This window comes from Haplochromis burtoni, unplaced genomic scaffold (genome assembly GCF_018398535.1).
Source record: "Haplochromis burtoni strain Fernald_Lab_line unplaced genomic scaffold, NCSU_Asbu1 Contig_28, whole genome shotgun sequence".
Taxonomy (NCBI): Eukaryota; Metazoa; Chordata; class Actinopteri; order Cichliformes; family Cichlidae; genus Haplochromis; species Haplochromis burtoni.
The window spans coordinates 2,570,382-2,591,489 of NW_024582389.1; the positions used below are offsets into that span (position 1 = coordinate 2,570,382).

At 42.4% G+C, this 21,108-nt stretch overlaps 1 protein-coding gene across 7 annotated transcripts in view; it reads left to right on the forward strand.

Moving 5' to 3' along the window:
- Positions 1–21,108, forward strand: part of LOC102307488 (kelch-like protein 29) — a 273,511-nt gene that overhangs the window by 144,496 nt on the left and 107,907 nt on the right. For all 7 annotated transcript variants that reach the window (XM_014332219.2, XM_042219089.1, XM_005917719.3 and 4 more), the window contains one exon: positions 2,449–2,985. In XM_014332219.2, the coding sequence (XP_014187705.1) occupies positions 2,449–2,985 (537 nt within the window). The remainder of the gene's footprint in view (positions 1–2,448; positions 2,986–21,108) is intronic.

The following is a 21,108-nucleotide window of genomic DNA, read 5'->3' on the forward strand; positions in this document are numbered from 1 at the left end:
CACACTCGTGCTTCACATCTAGACGCTCTGGCCAGTTAAACTAGCATCCAATGCTAATAAGCCATCTTTCGTTGCCCTAAATAAACCCACTCGCCTCTGCAATATGCTTGCTTTACATACACAATCATGCATAATGTTCATTCATAAACATGAACTTTACATAAACCAGCTTAATTAGGCATATAATTACAGAAATGTCAGTTTGCATCAGGACTGCATCCCCTCACCCACATTCCAGACTCCCACCATCCTCCTTTGCTATCATTTTGTCACCCTCGTTACTGTGTCACTAATCGGGGCTGATTTAGCCTCAATCAAACCGATATAGCAAAACTGCGAAAGTCCTCCAAATGATCTCCAGCAGGTCTAATTTAGATGTCGACCTTATTCTGTTCACGCCACTTTAAGACGTGTACGGAGCGGCACAGCGCACGGCGCCGACAGTAACGAGTTGAGCCAATGCTGAAGTTTTTTTACTCCTATTGTAATGAACTCACCCAGAATGGCTCTGCCCTAGAGCTGTTAATTTCCTTCCATTGCTCTGTTGGCCCATGCGCTTCCTGCTCATCACAAATGTGTCTCATTTAAGAGTAATACTGGCCCGGCGCGCGCTCCGGTGGAAATTCTGGCTCGACAAATCCAGATTACAAACAGCTGTGACTCTGTGGTGGCTAAGTATCATGTTCAAAACATGTTGCAACCCCTGCTGCTGCCTGTTCAGTTCCCCTCCTAATTATAATTTGCGTGGTCTGCGGATTAATTATTAAACAGCCGATCAGTTACTCGAGGAATGTTTCTTTAGCAGAAGCCTGCTCGCTGCAGGAGCGATGCAGTTGCACTAGGACGGCGTGGAGCTTTTGTGCTCCGTCGCCACAGCAGCTCCCCACACCCACACCACAGCTTGGAGTTGAAGCGTGAGGAGAGTGAGATGTCACCAGCACCGGCACGCTGTCGCATATGACGCTCCAATTCAAGCATAGTGTTGCATATTGATTCACGTGCGCGCGCTATTCCAAGCTGTGACTGGCGTTTGCAACGAAGCCAGCTCCTCTCCACACTTCACTGAACTGTGTTGCCAGAGAGCTCTCTGCCAACTGTGCCAGAATTAATCAACGGTTTCTTTCAACAGAAACTTCACTGTTCTGTCTGTTAAAGAAAGTTTGCCTTTTGAAAAAGAAGTTTTGTTTCAACTTTCGCTTCTTTGTACAAAAATAGTCGCGTTTTTATTTTTTTAATGTCAGTCTTGCACTCAAGCAAATTGCTCTGCAAATAAATAAATAATAAGCGGAGTTCAACGGTTAAATCTGAGGGAATAAGACGAAAATTAGAGATTCTTCGTTTTTGTTAAACCTTGCAGGTGAGCGCTATAAATTTAGGTTGTTGTCGGGTCACGATGGCAAAATTCTTTTTTTTTCCTCTTAAAAGACTGAAAGAAAAGTCAAGAAAGAACTGCAGGGCAGATGGAAAATGTGTGTATGTTCCAGTCAACTCCATTGCTCCTTTAAAACCTTGAGCCTCTGCAGCATGTGCAACCATTATACCAACACTTTTGATTACCATCCCTTATCAAGATGGGCTTCAAAAGAGGGGAAATGAAAATGCAGCGTTGGTGCCGATTGGCTCAATGACGTGAATCATGAACTGGACTGACCTCTCCTTTTATTCGCAATGTCTGTCTTTATCTCTCTTTCCCTCTCTCTCCATCCATCTCCGCCCGGACTCTTGCAGGGCTAGTACCATGAATAATGCGGGCTTCTTCTTCTTCTTTTTTGTTCAGCTTTTTGCATGCTGTCATTTAGCCTTTGGCCCCTTAGCAGAGCGCTAGTCTATTTTTGGAGCTTGGGCCGTGGCAGGAGGAGCCAGAGATGAAGGAGTTGGAGTGGATGAGGGAGGGAGGGAGACGGCGTTTAGGTCCAATATGGCCTTCCCAGCACATCCACAGCATCTAACGCCTCGGGGTAGAGAAATGATTGGCTCAGAGTGTCTGGGTAAACACAGACTCCTGCACAGATAATGGTGCCAAATGCCGAATGCAATGAACATGTATGCCTTCACGTTCAGGAAGCTATTTGTTCATCTTGTAGCAAAATAAATCTCTTAATCTTATTATGATGTTGATTTTGGGTGCTGATCTGTACATCCCTTCAAATATTTTGTGTTTTATATTAAGTCTCGAGTCAAAAACAAACTTAGACTGAAGTGGAGCGGCACACTGACAGTTGTGGCGTGGTAAGGAACACAACTCAAGCTGGAGTCTGTCTTCTCATGCTGTTTTCTGTCTGTATTTGATCACGTAATATCACGACTTAAAATTAGCGCCCTTCTCTTGCTTTCGACTTTGTGCAGCTTACCTAAATAGCACGGCAGCATAGAAGTCTTTATCTTGACTTTGTCTTGGCGTTAAAAAATGTGAAATTGATTTGTAGTATTTTGCCTCTTTCCCCTCAGCTCCAACCTGGCCCGCACCGGTGGCGGCGGTGAGCCAGCCCAGTCTCCTGTCCCACACCTACGCCCTCCCTCAGCCGCCTTCTTTCAACCACAGCGTGACCGCGCAGTCTCCCATCATAGGAGTGACCCCATCCATCCAGACGCCGGTGCCCCCGCAACACCCCCTCATGACCGCCCACTTCCAGCTGACGCCGCAGTCGACCCAGCAGCCGCCCTCTATGGTGCTGAGCATGCCCAGCCAGCCTCCGTACGCCTCAGCCCAGCCGACGGTCACACCATCCGCCCTCACTGCCCAGGCCAACCCGGTGGTTCATCCAAACGCTCACAGCATGATTGGCAACGGCCACTTAACCTCTCACCCCAGCCTCATCCAGCCCCACACCCTGCCTCTCACCAACGGACAGGCGGCGGCGGCAGCAGCAGCAGCGCATGGCCAGCAAACGGCTGCCGACAATCAGGACGGTCCCAACGGGCTGCAAATGCTGCGGACGGTTGGGAGCGGGAAGTACGAGTTCAGCGACCCCGGACATCCCAAAGGTAAGCAAGGGCACTGTAAAAACTCTAAAGACGGTCTTTTCTTTATGTTTTTTAAAAAAGATTATAAATCCCTTTCTAAAACTTTGAAAGAGTACATCAAAGCAGATTTGTTTGGTCGCTCAGACGAATCCAAGCTAGGAAGGTGGTATTTGGTATTAAATCGGCATACTCTGGACTCTCTGCTCCTCGTGACCTCCTGTTATTGTGTGGTGGCGCTGGAATGAAATGCCTAGGCCTCTGCCCTCGGTCTGTATGCCCGGGCTGTTTCAGATGCCAGCAGTCATAAACAAGGCTGCAAACACTCAAGCGAGAGTTGTTACCGGAGCCAGTTCACTTCAAAGCTGATCCAAGGTCACCGAGAACATGGAAGCACCTCAAGCCAGCAGAGAGATCGGTGCTTCCCCCAAAAATATATATAGATATATATCCTGCAAGAAGGCCCTTTACTGTTACTCTTTGCAAAGTAGAAGGTATCTCTGCTCTAAAACATCAGCATCTGTAGATTTGTGCTCTGCGTTTGTTTCCAAGTGTGTCGGGTTAATCTTTCTCACTGCTCCTAGCTGCACTGCAGAAGAGTCCTGCTAAACACGAGGCAGGAAGAGCTTTCAGTCCCTGCCCTCACATCTCCCTAGAAATCTTTTGAAGCCTTGTTGACTTACGCTGTGTTTGTGAAGGTGCTTCACAGCTCCAGCTCGTGCCTGAGACTGCACGCCATAAATTGGTGTTTGCTTTAACCTTGGAGTTTATGACGCAGGGCGCTAGAAACAGATGTTCGCAATTCCCCGACCAATTTTCACATTTAATGAAGCTTTTAATTTAGGTTTAGATTGTTTTCTTTTTCCTGACTCATTTTGATCAATAAAATGTGTGCAAATGAACTTGTAGATTGCAAAAAAGCAATTATTTTGGGGGCTGCCTGTGATACATCGAAATGAGACTGCAGGTAGAATTGGAAATGGATAATTAGATGGGCTCGTTTGCTTGGTCCGGTCTCTATCGAATAAGAGCTTTTTAGCTTCTGCCGTGTTGAATAGACTGTCTCGATCCATTAAGCATCCACATGTCAAAATGGAGTCTTCTAACAGGCCAAAGAAGCTTAATTTTTTGGCAATTATAGTGTTCATACTGATCAGTTTTACAGGAAGGAAATGTGCTGCGAGGCTTTTTTGTTTAACCCAGCTGTGGAAGCACACACTGTTCCTGTGATTCAAGTAATGATAAAGTTACTGTAATATATTCAGTTTGTGTGGGAACAGTTTTTGTCAGCTCCTCTGTTTCAAAGACAAAAGGGAAACATCCCAGTGTCAATTTGCAGACATCATACACTTTAAATCCTGTGCGGGCCTCTGTGAAGGTCAAACTGTAAATTGAGGCACTTGAATCTCACATCTCCTCAAGCATTTCGTCTGCTTTTTTTTTTAAGTTCCTGCCTGGCACCGAATAGATATTAGTAAGCATGTCATTGTGGTAATGTCACAAGGACAGTGGAAATAGGTAAAGCGTTGAGCACCAGTAAATTAGCAGCCGTGACGTCTCTTCAGCAGACTCTCTCGGCTGACGAGGGCACTTCACTTCGCTTCTGTAATCACAACAATGCCATCCCAACCACTCAGCGCCCACTGCGGCTGTTCTGTCTTTTTGATTATCTCTATCTGCCACTTCCCCTGTCCCTTTTCGTTCCCCTCCCTCCTTTTAGCATGCTTGAGGAGTCTCAAATTCCAGCCGCTCGCAGGTTTTGGGCTTTTCGTCAATTAACACCACGTATTAGCGTGGCAAGGACACCCACTGTCCTGCTGTAGCGGCATACTGTTAAAATATGGAGGGAAAACTCTCGTGACCTCCGTTCTGGCTTTCTTCTGTTGCAATTATCGAGGACCTGCTGTTAGCATTTTCTGCTTAGGCGGAACACAAAATAGTAAATTAAGTAGTTTGTGGGAATCAAGGAAAGCAGCTTCAGGTTGGTATTCGGCAACTCTAATGGCTGTGGAAAGGATAAGAGTCACGCGTGTGTGCACGGCTATCAGCTTCTGCCCTGATTCCAGGGAAGGAAATGGTTCTTAAACACACGCCTCCTTTTCCAGAAAAGCTGGGATGCTGTGTGAAATTGAATTAAAACACAATGCAGTCATTTGCAAACCCTAAAAAGGGAACTTAAGATATACAGCATGCATCCAAGAGAAGCATCCGGGGTAATAAGGCTATATTTTTTAAAGCTCACATTGATATAGAAGTATGACTCAATATGAAGTTTTGCATACAAAACACAAATGCTCAAGGTGTCCCCCTCCAGACGCCCGGCATGTGTCCATACTATAGTCAAAGTTGCTGTGGGCAGATCGATCCAAATATTAACAGCATCAGTATTAACGCTGGTATCGGCATCAGATCATTACTTGCACGATAGGACTGATACTTTGTCCCTGTAAGTATCTGATCTGATAAGCGTGTGTTCACTGTGACTGTCCTTTTTTTTTTTTTTAAAAAAATACTCAAGTATGACAATTTTAGTAAAGGAAGTTGAACCAAACTCCTATAGATAGATACTTTATCCCACAAGGGAAACTTTTGTGTTACAGCAACATGACAAAGAGTAAAAAATAGTACAGTCACAACACAGTGACCCAGTTAAACAAAAGTGCCACAGGCACCCGGTAAGTGGCTTATGCTATTAGGGAGTGCAGGAATTTATACATTTACAGCAGTGATAACAAAACAAAAGTAAAAATGAAGTTAGTTAAAAACAGTAAAAGCAAGACTCTTGTGTAAGAGAGGAGTGCAAATGGCATTAGGAAATATTATGTCCACTATAAATGTATGAAAAACAGCTGCATGAAGGTAAAATACAAAATGTGTTTGGGATCCTATGTCTGACAGGTGTGTTCACCTGTCACAGAATAAAGGGTTATTATACAGCTTCATAGAGAACGTTAGCAATGAAAACCTGAAGCGTTCTTTAAGAGACGGACACATTTACAGTCGAGGTTTCCAAAAGAAAAGCCAGTTTCAAAATACATGAAAATCTGAAACGTGTTTTGCTGTGTTAGCTCATTATTGTGGACAGTAAGAATCACAGTGACTGAGTGATCATTAAAATGTGTTCAGAATTTTCAAGCTAATGATTAGACCAAAAATATTTATCACGATATACATTTGAAAATTTGCGATAACGATATAACTGACGATATAATTGACACTAGACAAAATACTTTACAACTCCACAACTTTATTAGTGCAAAAAACCCATCAGTGTATTTTCACTTAAACAAGCAGCTGTTTTTTTGTGTGCATTAAAGTTATATAAAAATTTAACAGTGCAAATTCCTCGCTGACAGTTTAACCAAAAGGCATTTCAAGTGAAAATTGGCCGACATATCCTCAGCATAACCATGTATAATATCCACAAAACTTAAAAAGAGGTTATACACACACAATACGGTAACATCATGTTGAGGTGCAGTACGTATCACTCCGCGAGGTGCCTGCCTACGATAGCCGTAATGCTCCGACAATCCATCAAGCGGTGCAGCTTCGTAGCTTAGCAAAGTCGTACTAAAACGTGACAGATTTTCGAGCGCCGTGCACATAAAATCGTTTCGAGGTCAGTAAACACAACCAGAGTTCATACATAAGGCACACGGGATTATAAGGGGCACTGTCGACTTTCAGAAAAATCAAAGGATTGATTTTAAGTGCGCCGTATTTTCCAAACAACACGATAATAACGACGGCCCGCTATCACGCTCTACCAAAAATAGTGCTCTGTTGTGTATCTGACGGACAAAAACTAAACCAGTTCCACACCACTGAAGTTGGAGCATTTCTACAAACCAATTCTGCTTCATCCGTTTCATTCAACGATCCACTTTCGCCCTTCTCATTCTGCGTCGCCGCCATGTGCGTATGTAAACAAAGACACTGCGCATGCGCGTTTAACCCATATTCTATCGCGATATTTCATTTTCCTATCGTTGCCCAAAATTACACCGGTATTACCGTGAACGGTATGATATAGCCCAGCCCTACTAATGATGATCTCATAAATCATAATTCACTGTTTCTGCCTACTTAAGCTTAAAAGTTTGGGTACTGGGATCAGCAATACTGGCCCTGTATTTACTTGGTATGGGATCGATACCAAAACATGTTGCCCTAAATCCTGCAAGTATCCTTTAGCCTCGGTGGTGGAAGTTACCGAGGCCGTGAGCACTACTGCACATCAGAACCAGCTGTTCTCTGTTAACAACCTTCTTCTTTAGGCTGGAGGATGCCACATCTATAATTTATAAAGCAAATAAAACATTTTAACTGCTGGTATTATTTCTGTTTTTATTTTTTCTTGTAACATTTTAGCTCGCATGTGTTTACTGATAATGTTTTTTTGGAGGTTTTCCACCATGCAGTGATCCCTTCTATAGCCTCATGTCTGTTTTTTTTTTTCTTGTTGTTTTTTTAAATGTTGTACTGGACAAATTTAAAAAGAAATTCTCTGCTTCAACATTTGAATTGCAAATTATTACACTGCAGCTTTATTTAGATTTCAAAAAGCATCCCAGCATTTTTGGAAATGGTTGTAGAAAACCGCCGCAAATGTCAAAGCGTTCACGCAGACTTCAAATGAAATAATGCCACTTTCCCAAATTTACACATGGTCTTTACTTACTTTGTATTTTTTAAAAATGAATATTTATGACATTTATTAGAACTAACACACAACAAGTATGCTAATTCACTCATATTTGTCAAAGATCGTGGTAAAAATTTCAGCAAAGGAATTATAAATGAGGTTTCAGAACTTTTGCTGTTTGCCTGACACACGCAGACTTTGCTTTCCTTTCAGATGTTCAAAGAGTAATGTCATGCAAGCAAAGCACGCGTCAACCTGGGGAATATGTCCATTCTCATATTGAGAAACCATGCTGTGATCTGTGGTCCGATCCCCAGCTCAGCGTCTCACGTCTGCAGATTTTATAGATGAAATATTGAACACCCAGTTGAAATAGTAAAGCCACTACTTAAAAAGACTGCATTGCTCTATTTTAAAGAAGTTTAAGCCTCCAGACACAATGCTGGTAAGCACTGATGTGCAGAAAAGGTTTTGTGGCTTTTTGATGGCAAAGGCCTGGATTGTGGAGGAGCTGACAGAGCTCTTCCTCCTTAATCCAGCTTCACAACAGGCCTTATGTGCATGTGTGTGCGTGCGCGTGTGTGAATACGCACGTGCCCAACTTCTTGGGCGTGACTGCGTGCATGTTTTGTCAGATGTCAGCCTCACAGCCTTAAAGCCAAACACTCCAGTGACAGAAATCACACTCTGTGTTTGATTTGGCTTTGCCTTCAAAGCGAGCAATTTGTCTTCGCTCTGCATCAGTGGGCACATCAACAACTGTCTTCCCCTCTCTCTCCCTCTGCTCCTATGTGTGTGCGTGTCTGCGCGTTAGTCTGCATTTCTGTTTACAGTACGGAGCGTACGTGGACGTGACGTACGCTTGTCTTTTTGTGTGTGTGCGGCTGAAGATCCACACAGCGCGTCGCGGCGGCAGCTTTAACTACATCACCTACTGAGATATGCCAGTCACCGGGTTATGATCGGCCTTACCTGGTTTCTGCATCCACAGCAGGGCTTTTTCATAATACCTGCCTGTCATAGCGTACGAATCAAACTCCACACCTTCTTGCCAGTTGTTAATTTCCTTCACACCACCCTCTCCTCGCTTCTTTTTTTCCCTGTCTCCTCTTTGTTTCCCTCAAGTGTGGATTTTATCACAATTGTACCAGAATCTCGCACGGCTTCTCCGCTTTTAATAATCTGTCAACATCTGCATCTTGAGCCTCAGCAGTCACAACTGTTAAGGAAATTTTCTGAAGTGCAGGAATCGGGAGTGACTGACATTATTTATAAAGATGGTAATAAAAAAAAAAGGAAGAAAATCGGCACACGGAAGGAGGTGAAAGTAAAAAGAGATGCATACAGGAGAGAGAAAGAGAGCGAGTGAGCATGAGGGAGATGCTGGGAGTGGAGTCAGTGTGTGTCTATTGACCAAGTCATTAAAATCGATGGCTGCCCTGATGAATATCAGCCTGGAAAAGCTAGTGCAGAGCTCAGCAGGGATGAACCCGCTCACTGCAAATGTGATTGAGCACCATTTAGAGGCAACTCGTGACTTAAAAAAGAAAAACACATTAATATCAAACAGGAAGCCGTTAGTTCTGAGCCCTGTGTTCAGTGACGTTGTCACTGTTACCCGTGACGACCACTCGAATCATGTGTTTCATGGTGTTTTTTTGTAGCTTAACAAATGCAGAGACAGCTGTTGGGAGCCGTGTTGCGGTCGTGCGGCGCTCTGTCGCTTTTGAAAATATGCTGCTATTGTGGGTAAATGGCTAATGGTAGTGAGCCCACGAAGCACGGTTGCCATATGCGTTTGGGGGCTTTAGCAGAGATTGAAGATCTCACTGAGTGTGCCCTGTATACCGTACACCTCTTTTGTGATGTCAAACATCATTTTAACCTTCCTTCCGCCTCACCAGGCCTTTACATGCACATATGCACGCGAGGGCGTAGCGCAAACAGCTGTAAGTCAGCCTCCACCGTCTCTCGCACACAATCGGCAGGACCACGGCCTCTTCTCTGCCCAGGAAGTTCATCTTCCAGTCAGCTCACATCAAGCGTAATCTGGGGACCTAGCCGCTCTGGAACTGCTAGTGAATGCAATTAAGATGTCTTGTTGAGTTAAGATCAGAGTTTTACTTTGCTACAGCACGATTGGCCCAGCCTCACAACCGGGGCAGACCCATCTTTCCTCTCGTGTGACCATTTCATCTCCCTTATCTGCCTTATTCATACCATGGGCAGAGTAAGATTTTAATTACGTGTTCGCCTTTGTTTACTTTTGGTCTGAGCATATTGGCACTGCAGCATTACTGTCCACTTGCATATTGGTTCTCTGGCACATTATTGCTGCAATATTGCCACTAAGTAAGGACGTTACAGATCACCATATTAGCGAGATAGCGACTGTTTACTAGTCCGGGTTGTGCATGCTGCTGCTGTTTATTCAGGGGAAATAAGTTCCTTGTTTTCCTTAGGCCTTCCCAGGGCTCCCAGAAGGTTAGATCCAACCTGACATCCTGTTGTAGCGCTTGATTTGACTTTTTACTGGCTTCTAATGTCAGTGGATGCAATAAAGATGTGTCAGGATCTGTTCACGTGACTGCTCGTCATATTTGTCCACTCGTCTTTGCTCCGTTTATGCAGTAGACTTGAAGCTTTCAGTATTTGCAGCGATGCATAAATATTTATTTTGAATCAACCGCAAGAACGTACTCCTATCACGACAGACCGCTCAAACCAGTTATTAAAAACACAGCCAGTTTGTGATAGCCGCACCGAGACCATTAATCATAGCGAGCACATTAATTAAACCCTCCCCTCTCCTTTCTCCCCCTGTTTTTCTCCGTCTCGATCTCTCTTTCGTTCGCTGAGGTTCTCCATCCTTACCCGCTAGAAATTCCTGCAAAAAGCGCAACTTTCTCCGAGACAAATATAATGCAAGAGTCGTGGTTTTCGTTAAGATTTCATTTCCCGTTTGCTGACTCAGATCATCGTCCGTGCAACAGTAGCAATTTAATTAAAATCACTGTTGGTGGTGTTGTGCTGGACCGATTATCTTAAAGCTATCCACATCAGGATTAGCTAAAGCAGAACCGGAGTTATTGTGATTCCAAAACAGGCCTAGCTTGGAATATATAATGAATTTGAAAGCTCCTCCTTCTCTTTTTCATGGCATTCCTTAAGTTGAGGTAGCTCTACTGGAAACTAGAAATGTTCCAAATTATTAATGAGAGAGGAAATTATTCCAGTCACTCTAGGCACATTGTGTGCAGTTATTTCTTTTAAATGAATACATGCAATGCTATGGTGATATGCTTAAAATTAACCTTGGCTCACGAGTCCATATGGGGGCCACGTATTAATGATATTGACTCAAACATCTCATTTTGGAACGCCAGGGGAGTTCTGGAGACCCCTCCTCGTGTGTGCCTGGCAGCAGCCTGACGCTGTCTCTTTAACTTTGCTAAGGATGACATCCATTGAGCTGTCTTAACTGTTTCTAGTACAGCTCCAGCTCTCAGGAGGGAGCCAAAAGAAGAAAAAGGAGGAGAGGAAGCGTGAGGTAAGCAGCGGCAGTGTGTCATAAGCGGCTGGAAGCGAACCTGCTCGCCCTCCTTCTTCCTCTTCCCTCGTTATCGTATTTTAAAGGAGAGATGCCCCGCCAGGCTCTCCATACATTATATCCCCCCACAGTTAATATAGGGACAGTAGATAGCTCATTAAGATTGATCATTCCTCGTCCACCTACTCCATACAGAACGTAACACCAGCTTCATTAATCACAGGGATTTCGAGATAAAGCTCGGCGGCGGTGCATTGGCGGGACCCGAAGCCTGACAAACCTGGCTGCTACATGCATAATCACAGGCGCAGTGCAGCCAAGGAGCCGTCGCCCAGCTCCGTACCACAGTTAGAGGGGGGGGACACCGTATCTACACCTTACTCTTTTCCTCTGTTCTCTCCTCAACCACCTCAGCTCCTCCCCCTCCCCTCCCACACGGCGCCTTCGTTGCAAATGTCTGTTTCTTTCACTCGGCTCCATTTCCACTCCTGAACACACCCCTCTCACCATGCTGTTGTCTCCCAGTATCATCCCCTGGGTCTCCCACTGCCCTAACATCCTCCTCCTCATATCCTCTTATAGCCTACCCCCCCCTTTTTTTTTCATCAGTTTACCTCCCTCTCACCTGTTCTGCGATTTTTCCACTTCCCTCTGTTCTTTGCTTACTCCTCTTACGTTCGATTTGTTAGCCATTTCTCTAATGGCCTTGTTTTATTTTATTTATTTATTTTATCCCAGTAATGCCTCAGTTAGCAAAGCAGCAGAGGACAATTTAAGAGAAGAAGGGATTAAAGAGGAGAGAGCGCAGAGGGGGGAAAAAGCCCAGTAAGCCCAGTTGCTCATTTGCCTCTGACAGCTGGACCGAGTGTCACATGGCTGTTTTCATCTCAAACGCCCAATCAAACTGTCTCTTTCGCCTTATTAGATTAACAAAAAACTTTTGCTTTTGCTCAGAGCCTCAGACGGCTAGTTAAGCACTTTAATGTTTCATTTGATGTCTTTATAGATCTTCATGTAAATCATCTAATGCAGCTCGAGGTTAGCACGTAGCTCGTCTGTCAAAGAGGCGAGGGCACGAAAAACTAAAAGCTAAAAGAAGTTTGTGTCCACGCTCTCAAAGACTGTTGTTGTAATCCTGTGCTGATAAATAACCTGAAAATGAACTTAAAAACATGTTTATTCATTATTTAAAATTAAAGGACTTTCAAAAATGTCATATTGTTTATATGAATTTCCTTAACTTGCAACGAACTACAAAATAATATAAAATACCATTAAGTGGAACAGCTGCAAAAAATGCTGAGTGACGGGGTCGTATCCTTGAATCAGAAATCGTCAGTGACTGAATTGAAAAAAATGCCTTTGAATGTTTTTGACACGGCCTCTTTTTTTTGTCCCCTGTTTATTTCCACTGAGCCTGAAGCTTGTTTTTTTCTAGAGAATTGAAATGCTTGTTGCTTTTGCTTGTTACTCTTCAACAGAAGTGAAATCATTCTGCGTAATTAAAAGTAAGAATACAACAACAGAGAGGGGTAAAAAGCACAAATAAATTATCCGAATACAGTTTTGTGATTATTTGCATTTCTGTACAGTTCATGTTGTAACTAAAGTGCTGGAGGAAAAAAGTCCTTGCAAGCAGAGAGGCAACCATTTAAATTAATGGTTGAATGGTTAGAATCCCGTAAATAAACAAGCTGTTCAAATTTGTATGCATTATGTATGTAAATTAATGGTTAAACACTGAAAAAGCTTAGCCCAAACAGAATGGATAAATGGCTAAAAGAAAAGCTTAAAATAAAAAATAGTTGTTGAAACATTTTTTTTCTATTGTTTTAAATAAAATACAGTTGGTAGTCACGTATGCGTCTGTTCCGTTAATTAGCTATAAATCCAAAGAGGCGAAACAAGGACAGGATAGCGCAGGGGGTCGGCAATATTCGAACAAAAACATTTTATGAGTGGTTTTCTTTATTTTACTAAAGATAATTTGTATGGAGCTTTTTAAGTATAGATAGTCTGTCACCATCAATGACGTGTGTACATAATGAAAATCTTTACCATATATATGACTACTCTGCAGTGGGCTGTTTATTATCATTTGATGTTTAACTTTGCATTTATGAAATTATTAAACAAATAAAAATATGTTTGTTTTATTAACATCAAAATTGAACAACTGAAAGAGGAAAGAAATCTATTAGTGTGCTCACGCCGACTTTGAATGAGTTGCTGTAAAGCTCTACAGCCCACTTTGGGTGCTACCTGCGTTTGTGCAAATAAATTGAAATAAAAGTCGAATACTTTCATAAGAAATATTAGGACTAGCAATCTTAATAGCAAAAAAAAAATGTTTTCCTTTATTAAAAAGCCAATTTTCAGTTAAATTCAGACTGAAGTCCAGCAGCAGGTAAAGGATGCTGGTAAACCAGCCACGCTGGTAGTGAAAGCAAACGAATCAATCCACGTGCTGTTAAATTCTCTATTTTCAACAGTTCCTTTTACTTTAGTTCATGGTTACAGGGACTCAAAGGCATTTATGTGTATTCATCCTTATTAAGCATCGCTGTTTAAATTTGATTTGATTTATTGAGGCTCAGGTGCCAACACAAATTTTAGTTATTGATTTTTTTTTAAAATTCAGTATGTAATTTACACAATTTCTCAATTGTAAAACGTAACGAGGGATTTAAAGCAATAAGAACGAACACGTTAAATTTATAATAATTGGTTCAGGTTTTTTGTTTGTTGTTATTTGGTCAAAGTCACGTGAAGCAGGTTCAAAATCCCCAAGTTATTGGAAAAAATCACTTCATTGTAAATACTTAGAGACATTTACTCTGTTCATTTAAACCTACAGGCAGCTCTGAATCAACACTTAATCTAACAATTTGGACAGTGAGAGGATTGTGGGAGATAACCCAGGCAGCCATTGGCACAACACACTCACAGTTGTACAGCAAATTTATAATTATTAATTTATTTTTTAAGAAAGAATTAGGAGGCCAGTTTCAGGCTTGTTTGGAAACTTGTCATATGTACTTGTAGGCTTCATTTCAGGCTTTAGAACATGCACATGCACATAGCACATGCGCTGCCTGGGTTTGTGAAGAAGTGTGGCACTCTGTTCCTCTAAGCTGTACCATCACGCATTGAGTATTCAGGAGAGGTTTCAAACTTGAACAGTGCCATTTACCAGCTTGAAACTTTCACTGCCCTTGGTTATGGGGGAAGCACATTAATTTGTGTGTAAAGCAGAGTCAACCCGAGTGAGGGTTACACCCTCAAATGGGCTTGAATATCAAGCGCCTCGTATCGCCAGGCTTACGTGACGTGACGGGATTAATTGGCAAAAGTCAAATGCTGATGCGTTATCCCGCACATCAGCCTTCAAATAGGCGGTAATACATTATCAATGAGGCCGAGTGTAAACACAGCAGATGCTACCAGGAAGCTAGTCAATAACGGATGTTTCTCTCTAATGAGAAGGCGTAATTGCAACGGGGACGAACTCCAGAAACAGCGGCAGATGCGCTGCAACATCTCAGCAAAGAGAAATAAATAAAAGGAAAGAAATCCAGAAGAAGTTCAGCAGCATTAGCCTGCTAATGTTCACCGTGTGCTCCGTTATCTGAGTGGGGAGTCGAAGTTTTTTCCTTACCCAGAAACTTTTAAATGGGCTAGATAATGCATGCAGGGCATCTAATAAATACTAATGACAAGACCAGACATTAGCAAGAATGGCTCCCCTCTCCAAGTCATTATTCAAAAGAGTTAGCAGCAGTCTTAGCATGTAAAGATAAATAATTTGTCTGTGTCTTAGACAAACGATAATGGCCTGCATTGCAATCAAGGGATCTTTGTAGGCTAGTGGGGCTCTGTGTAAGCTTGATAGCCTTCTTTAGCAGTAAGATCGAACACTGTGAGATGCCGAAGCCGCAGCGCGACATTCCCTTATTAGGTCTACCGAATGTTTTTATTTATTTATTTATTTTTTCCCAGAGGCTGCAGCTCTGAGTTATAGTGTCGATTATTATCATTATTCTACTACAGTGCAGTCTGTGTGCCCGCTCGCAGATACAGCCACTTTTGTCTTATGCAATGCAACTTTCTAGAATGTAGGATTAAAGCCATTTTTTTTTAAGTGTTGCTTTAGAGATTTAAAGTTAGATTACAACTTTACAAGGACACACCAGCCATACATACTGTAAGCATTCAAGCATGCTGGACACAATCAGAATTTGTGGGGCATTCCAGTCACCTCACAGATTTGTTTTCAATCCCCGGAGAGACAGCAGGTGAAAGGAGGGAGGTGGAAACAGAAAGCGAAGGAGGAGTGAAAGAAAGCAGCGAGGGGAGGGTTGGGTGGAAGAAAAAAAATCTGATGAAATGCGAAGATTACTCGCCTGACTCCACTGTAGGCTGCAGAGGCTCATCCCAGGCGTGCAGTCTGCCGAGAAGACTCCCACATACAACCTAACCCCACCACTAACCTTTCTGCTTGGACTGCTATGACTTTCACAAAGTTACCCAGCAAACACACATCTTCTGTCTTCAGGGGGAGCTGTGACATTTATCTTAAGCTGCACTGGTGGCGTGGGATTTTTTTTTTCCTCGTGTTTGTGTGGTTATACTTACTGTCCTGCTGTTTCAGAGGCAACCTGCAAGGAATGTAGCCCAAAGAGGAAAGTAACACCCATGCACAAAGCTTGTAAAGAAGGCCCACGAGCCAAACTCATAAACAAGAGCAAGGTGCGAGACGAGCCGGGACTCTGTCACGCATACGCTGGCATCTGTGCTCAGCCGGTGGAGCCTGCTGGGTCCGGGCTGCAGTCGGGCCAGTGGAGGAGAACTTTAAACTTTTAACGAGTGCTTAAGTGGAGTTTGCACTTTATATAGCGTTTGTACTTCTATATCTGTACTCGGGAAAACGTGAAACAACGTCGCAGCTATTCTTCTAGGGAGCATTTAAAGTGCAGTCACACTATTTTATTTCCCCAATGGCTCCGATTGGCTGCCTTTGAAGGAGTTCTTCATCCAGAACTGTGCACTTGTATTGCTGTTATTAGGCCTTACTGTCAAGGCAGCTGAACTTTGGGGTAAAACCTCAGCAACAGTCATTCAACTCGAGCGACGCAATCTTAGTTAGCTTACATCTCGAGGCTGAAAATGTGTAAATAAAGTGAGTAGCTCAGGTTTTGTCGTTGACATATTGGGAGATCCCCTAAAATAGTTTTTTATAGTCGCTCTGTTAGAGAGCTCGAGTTGCTTTATGCGACATTCATCTCGCAGGTGCAATACAAGAAAATAAAGTAAGAGACTGAAGAAAGCATTTGAGTGATGAAACGTTTCTTCCACTTACACACTGCTGCATCAAGGTGAACAGGATCAGGTTTTTGGGATTTTATTTCTTAGATTATTGAGAATGCATTTGACAAGACGGAGTGTAGATTTATGTCTATGGTGCAGAATCGGCCTGGCATAGACTCCAGTTTAGCCCACTGGTTGGCTGCTTTGGACTTTAAACTGTATTTTCATGAATTTTCCTGCTTTTCCTGCTGATGAAGACCTCCCCCATGGTCATTCATTACATACGAGTAATTAAGCAATAGATTAAAAATGAAATGACACAAAGGTTCATATTTTTTCACTATCTATTATTGAAATTTTTGCTTCTATGAAAAACAGATTTTCTGTGAGATTAACAAAAATGTTCCATTTTATAATTACAGGACAGTCTGGGCAAGGAGCTGTAATTTTATATATTTATTTCTTGCAGTTTAAGCCCAAAGAGTAATTTCATTTATTGCAGCAGCATTTATTTGTATCATGTACAAAAACATACTGCTGACATTGCACCTTTTTCTTAGACTATGGGATCTCAGGGATTGAGTGTAGAGTTAAAACTTAGGGGAGTTTCGCTGGTCCGGCCCACTTAAGAGCAAAGTACTCTGTTCGTGGTCGATGATGTGAAATGAGTTTAACGTCCCCGTCCTTTGTCTTCACCTTGGCTCTGTTTGAATTGACCACTGTTTCACTGATGGTTAATTTATGCCACTGTAGTTGCAAAGGTTATTGTAGTTAACTAAAACAAATGTTGTAATTAAAACTACAACATTTAAATAAAGAGTGATAACACATACTGTATTTACATGCTTCAGGTGAACCCTGTCTACCTACAAAAACATTGAGATATGTCACTTCAGCTGATTTTGAATTAGCCTTGTAAAGCTTTCCAGTACATCAAAGTAACTCTGACTAAAAGCACCATTGCTGTTACAGCGTGTGTGCAGCTACATCATAAATAAGCTATTAAGCAACATGTCACTCATATTTACAGTTTATACTGAGCAACCCAAGTGTCTCGAATGTTGTTCCAGACTGCATTTAAAAGTATATATCTGTGTTTATGTAGTCATGCTGCTGGGACCGAGGAGACACCGCACGGCTTAGACAACCGAGGAGTGTTACGCTCACCAGACACTCTAATCGGGAAAGAAAATCACATTAGTGCCATATCTGATGCCTCTTATTTTATCCTCAGACAGACTGCAATGCATGATGGTCCATGGATGCAGTGTAAAGCTTCTATATGCTATTCCTCGGTGTGCCATGGGATGATTTTGTAGTGCGCTATACTGGATGAAACTTGCAGAAGAGATTTCAGACAGATACACAAAAGGGCTGACTCGTCACACAGCGCACTATCTATAGTGAATAAGTGGGCAATTCAAACACAGCCCTGGATTGTCACTGTAATGGCGCTGACATGTTCAACTTCCACACAGCACACCTTGTTGGTAATGCCTCTGTAATCACCGGCTGTGCTCCCTTCAATCATTACCTGTTAAAGTGCTCAGTAAACTGCACTGAGAAAGAGTGTTCACGTATGGGGTATTTTTTTAGTTTTAGGTGGCTCTGCACTGACTTTTAAAAGACAAAATGGTATATTCTGAATGTTTTCTGCCTGTGGGGATAAAAGTTCCACTCTGGTGAAAACTCAGACTTGAGCTGTTGAAATACTAGAGTGGACAGACTACCTGACTTAGGGCCCGAAGACAAGTTTGGTATTTGTTCGAGTCATGATGTCCTTTAAGGTCAAATCTCATTCTCGGTGAGTGCTTGGAACTTTGGCGATCTAGCAGAAGTGACTAAGAGAAACCTGCATTTATGTGACCAAGTGTGACACGTGCACAACTTGGGGAGGGGGTGGACTCGGATGCTCAGTCAACCCTCTCAAGGTGAAGCACAAATGCAACACGGTTTGCACAGATGCTTCCCGAAAGGTTCCATTCATGCCGATATGCAAATACCGTGTCCAGATGATTCATTTTACCCAATAAGCCTTGTTTTTTTTTTTTTTCTCCTACCAAGGTTTATGATTCGGGCTAGATAGGACCCTGGTCCTTGCAGCAATTTCTATAATAATAACTTAGCAATTTAATTAAAAGGGAAGATGGAGAAGTGTTGCACACCCACTCAGCTCTAATCAAATCCCCTCTAAGCATACAGTATGTTATCTACACCAGCCAGCAACTCCTCATAAGCACAACATTCTTATTAGGATTATTCTCTCGTGACTTTGTCTCGCCTAAAGTCGAGCAAGTGCGCAGATGTGTATTTGTGCGACTGTAAATCTGCATGCGTGCATCTGCATGCGCAAGGCTGCACGAGGGCCTCTTTGCGTGTTTTGCACAATGACAATGTCATCTGTTACGGCGCGGGTGAATTACTCAACCCCGAGCCGAGTTTGACAATGACGTCCTCCGTAATGCTTAAGCAGTATGCTTGCTAATCTGTGATACAGTAGGATGCAGCGTGCTTTTGCATTTTCACATGCTGCTTTTTAAAAAAAACAACAAAACGCCCCTCACGTTGGAATTTTGCCTCTTTGGCATTGTGACAAATAAGCCAAGCCACCATTTCAAGGCTTAAGCTTGGACTGAGCGATAAAAGGTGAGCTTTTCTTTAAGCTTACAAGCATGTATTTTCCTAAAGGAATTATTATCTCTGTTCCCAAAAGTTTTTGGATTTTCTTGCCTTAAGTTTACAGGATCAAGCTGTGGTGTAAATATAAAGGAAAGTGACAAATGTATTGGAAATTGTGACTTCTGAGACCTCTGGGGTTATGAACCTATTGATCCATCCAAATTGTCCATTCAGGGGCTGTTGTTGTGGAAGAGCTTGGCTGGTGCCTCAATATAAATGTAAATACATCTGCTGAGCAAAACAAAAGAGAACAATGCAGAAAGTTTTAACAGAAAGAATTTTTCTCTACACTGAATATATTCAGCTTGTAATCCAGTAACTGTGAATCATCCCCGCTGCACACCTTTGCCTGCTCCCGGAGGGAAAACACAAAAGCACATGCACCTCCTACTATATGGAGACAGTTAATTTAGCTAATTACTTTATAATTATTACTTAATTCACTGTTCATCACATCTCATTAGCTCATCTTTTTGCCTCGCTCACTTCGTTATGGACTAGTATTCGTGTTGTATAAGGCATTTTGAGTAAAGCAACGAACGCATCAACCAACCAGCATTCAAGTGATGTCGGAAACACGGGAACCGTCAGTTCGGACTGCTTGAAACACACCGGCGAGGGGTGAAAGTATCAAAGAAATCTCGGCTTTCCTGTGACGTCCACGTTGCTGAGATGTGACATTTATGTTCTACGTCACACTGTCACAGCTGGTGTCCTTCAGGTTCAGCGACGAGTTAAGTCGTGGCAGCACGTTGCCTCCGAGTTGTGCGTGTGTTGGCACGTCAGACTTGCTAAAAATCAAACCAAAGCCTTAGTAGGCTTACTTGGGCCCTCCTTTTTTTTAAGCTGTCATCAGCTCATCCTATATGTCGAGACTTTTTTAAAATATTGAATCTCCAATGGTACGCTGGGATCGATAAGACAAAGCAGGTGGCAGATGTTGTGATATTTTTCCGTCTGTAAAGAGTTAAATATGAAAAGAGTTTTTCTAAGCATGTATAGTTCAGTGGATGTTTCATTTCTGTGCTGCTTTCTGGAGAAAGAAAGTATGAAGAAAGCACTTTATTAGAGTTAGGACTGCCTCATTAGCAGGTTGGCACCGCGCTGTAAAAAAGGGTATTTGAATTGTAGTTGATTTAATCCAATGTTTTAAATGCTTATCACCCAGCATTTTGCTGGTGATATATCCCTGTAGAGGGATGACACACACACACATGATAAGAAATATAAATCTATATACATCTTGGATGGTTTTACACCAGCATTGAAGTTATTACACCTGCTTTGTTGTTGTCGTTTCCTCCTCGAGTCTGTGTGGCCTTCGTGTTATCTGACACGACTGTTTGACAGGTATCGACAGAGCCAGTATTACCTCTGTACCACTGCAAGGTCTTCAGACCTGATTTTGGTGGGGATCAAGATTTCTTGCAATTTTATAACACATACTGCAGAGGGTCTCTGAGTTTTATTTCAGTAGGAAATGAAAATGCGTACCATGAGGTGATTTGTTTGCTCCTTTTAAAATGATTTCAGCTCTCCTTTGAATTATTTTGGAACATAAGTCATGTCCCAGTTAATCCTGTGGTGCATCTGTTGTCGAGCTCACTCTAGTCTCATTAATTGCAAAGGGGAAGATAGATTTGCTTGCTTTATTCTTCTCATTTACCAAAGTGAAATAGAGAAACTTGTCAGCGCTCCCATTTCAAAATCGACTCTTAAATTCGTCGATTTTCACTCTGATACTAATTTGATGGACTGCTTTTTTAACGCCAGGAGTATTCCTGCTAAAAATGTGTGCCCTGTTAACTGATGTTTATATCAGCAGAACCTCCCAATGGTTCTATTTTCTATTACTATGCATATAGTAATAGAAAATAGCAAGAATAGGCTTAAGCTCACAGCAGTTGAGGCAACTACTTCCTCCAAGGAGAACACAAACCGTCCTCCCATAAAATCTTTTTTT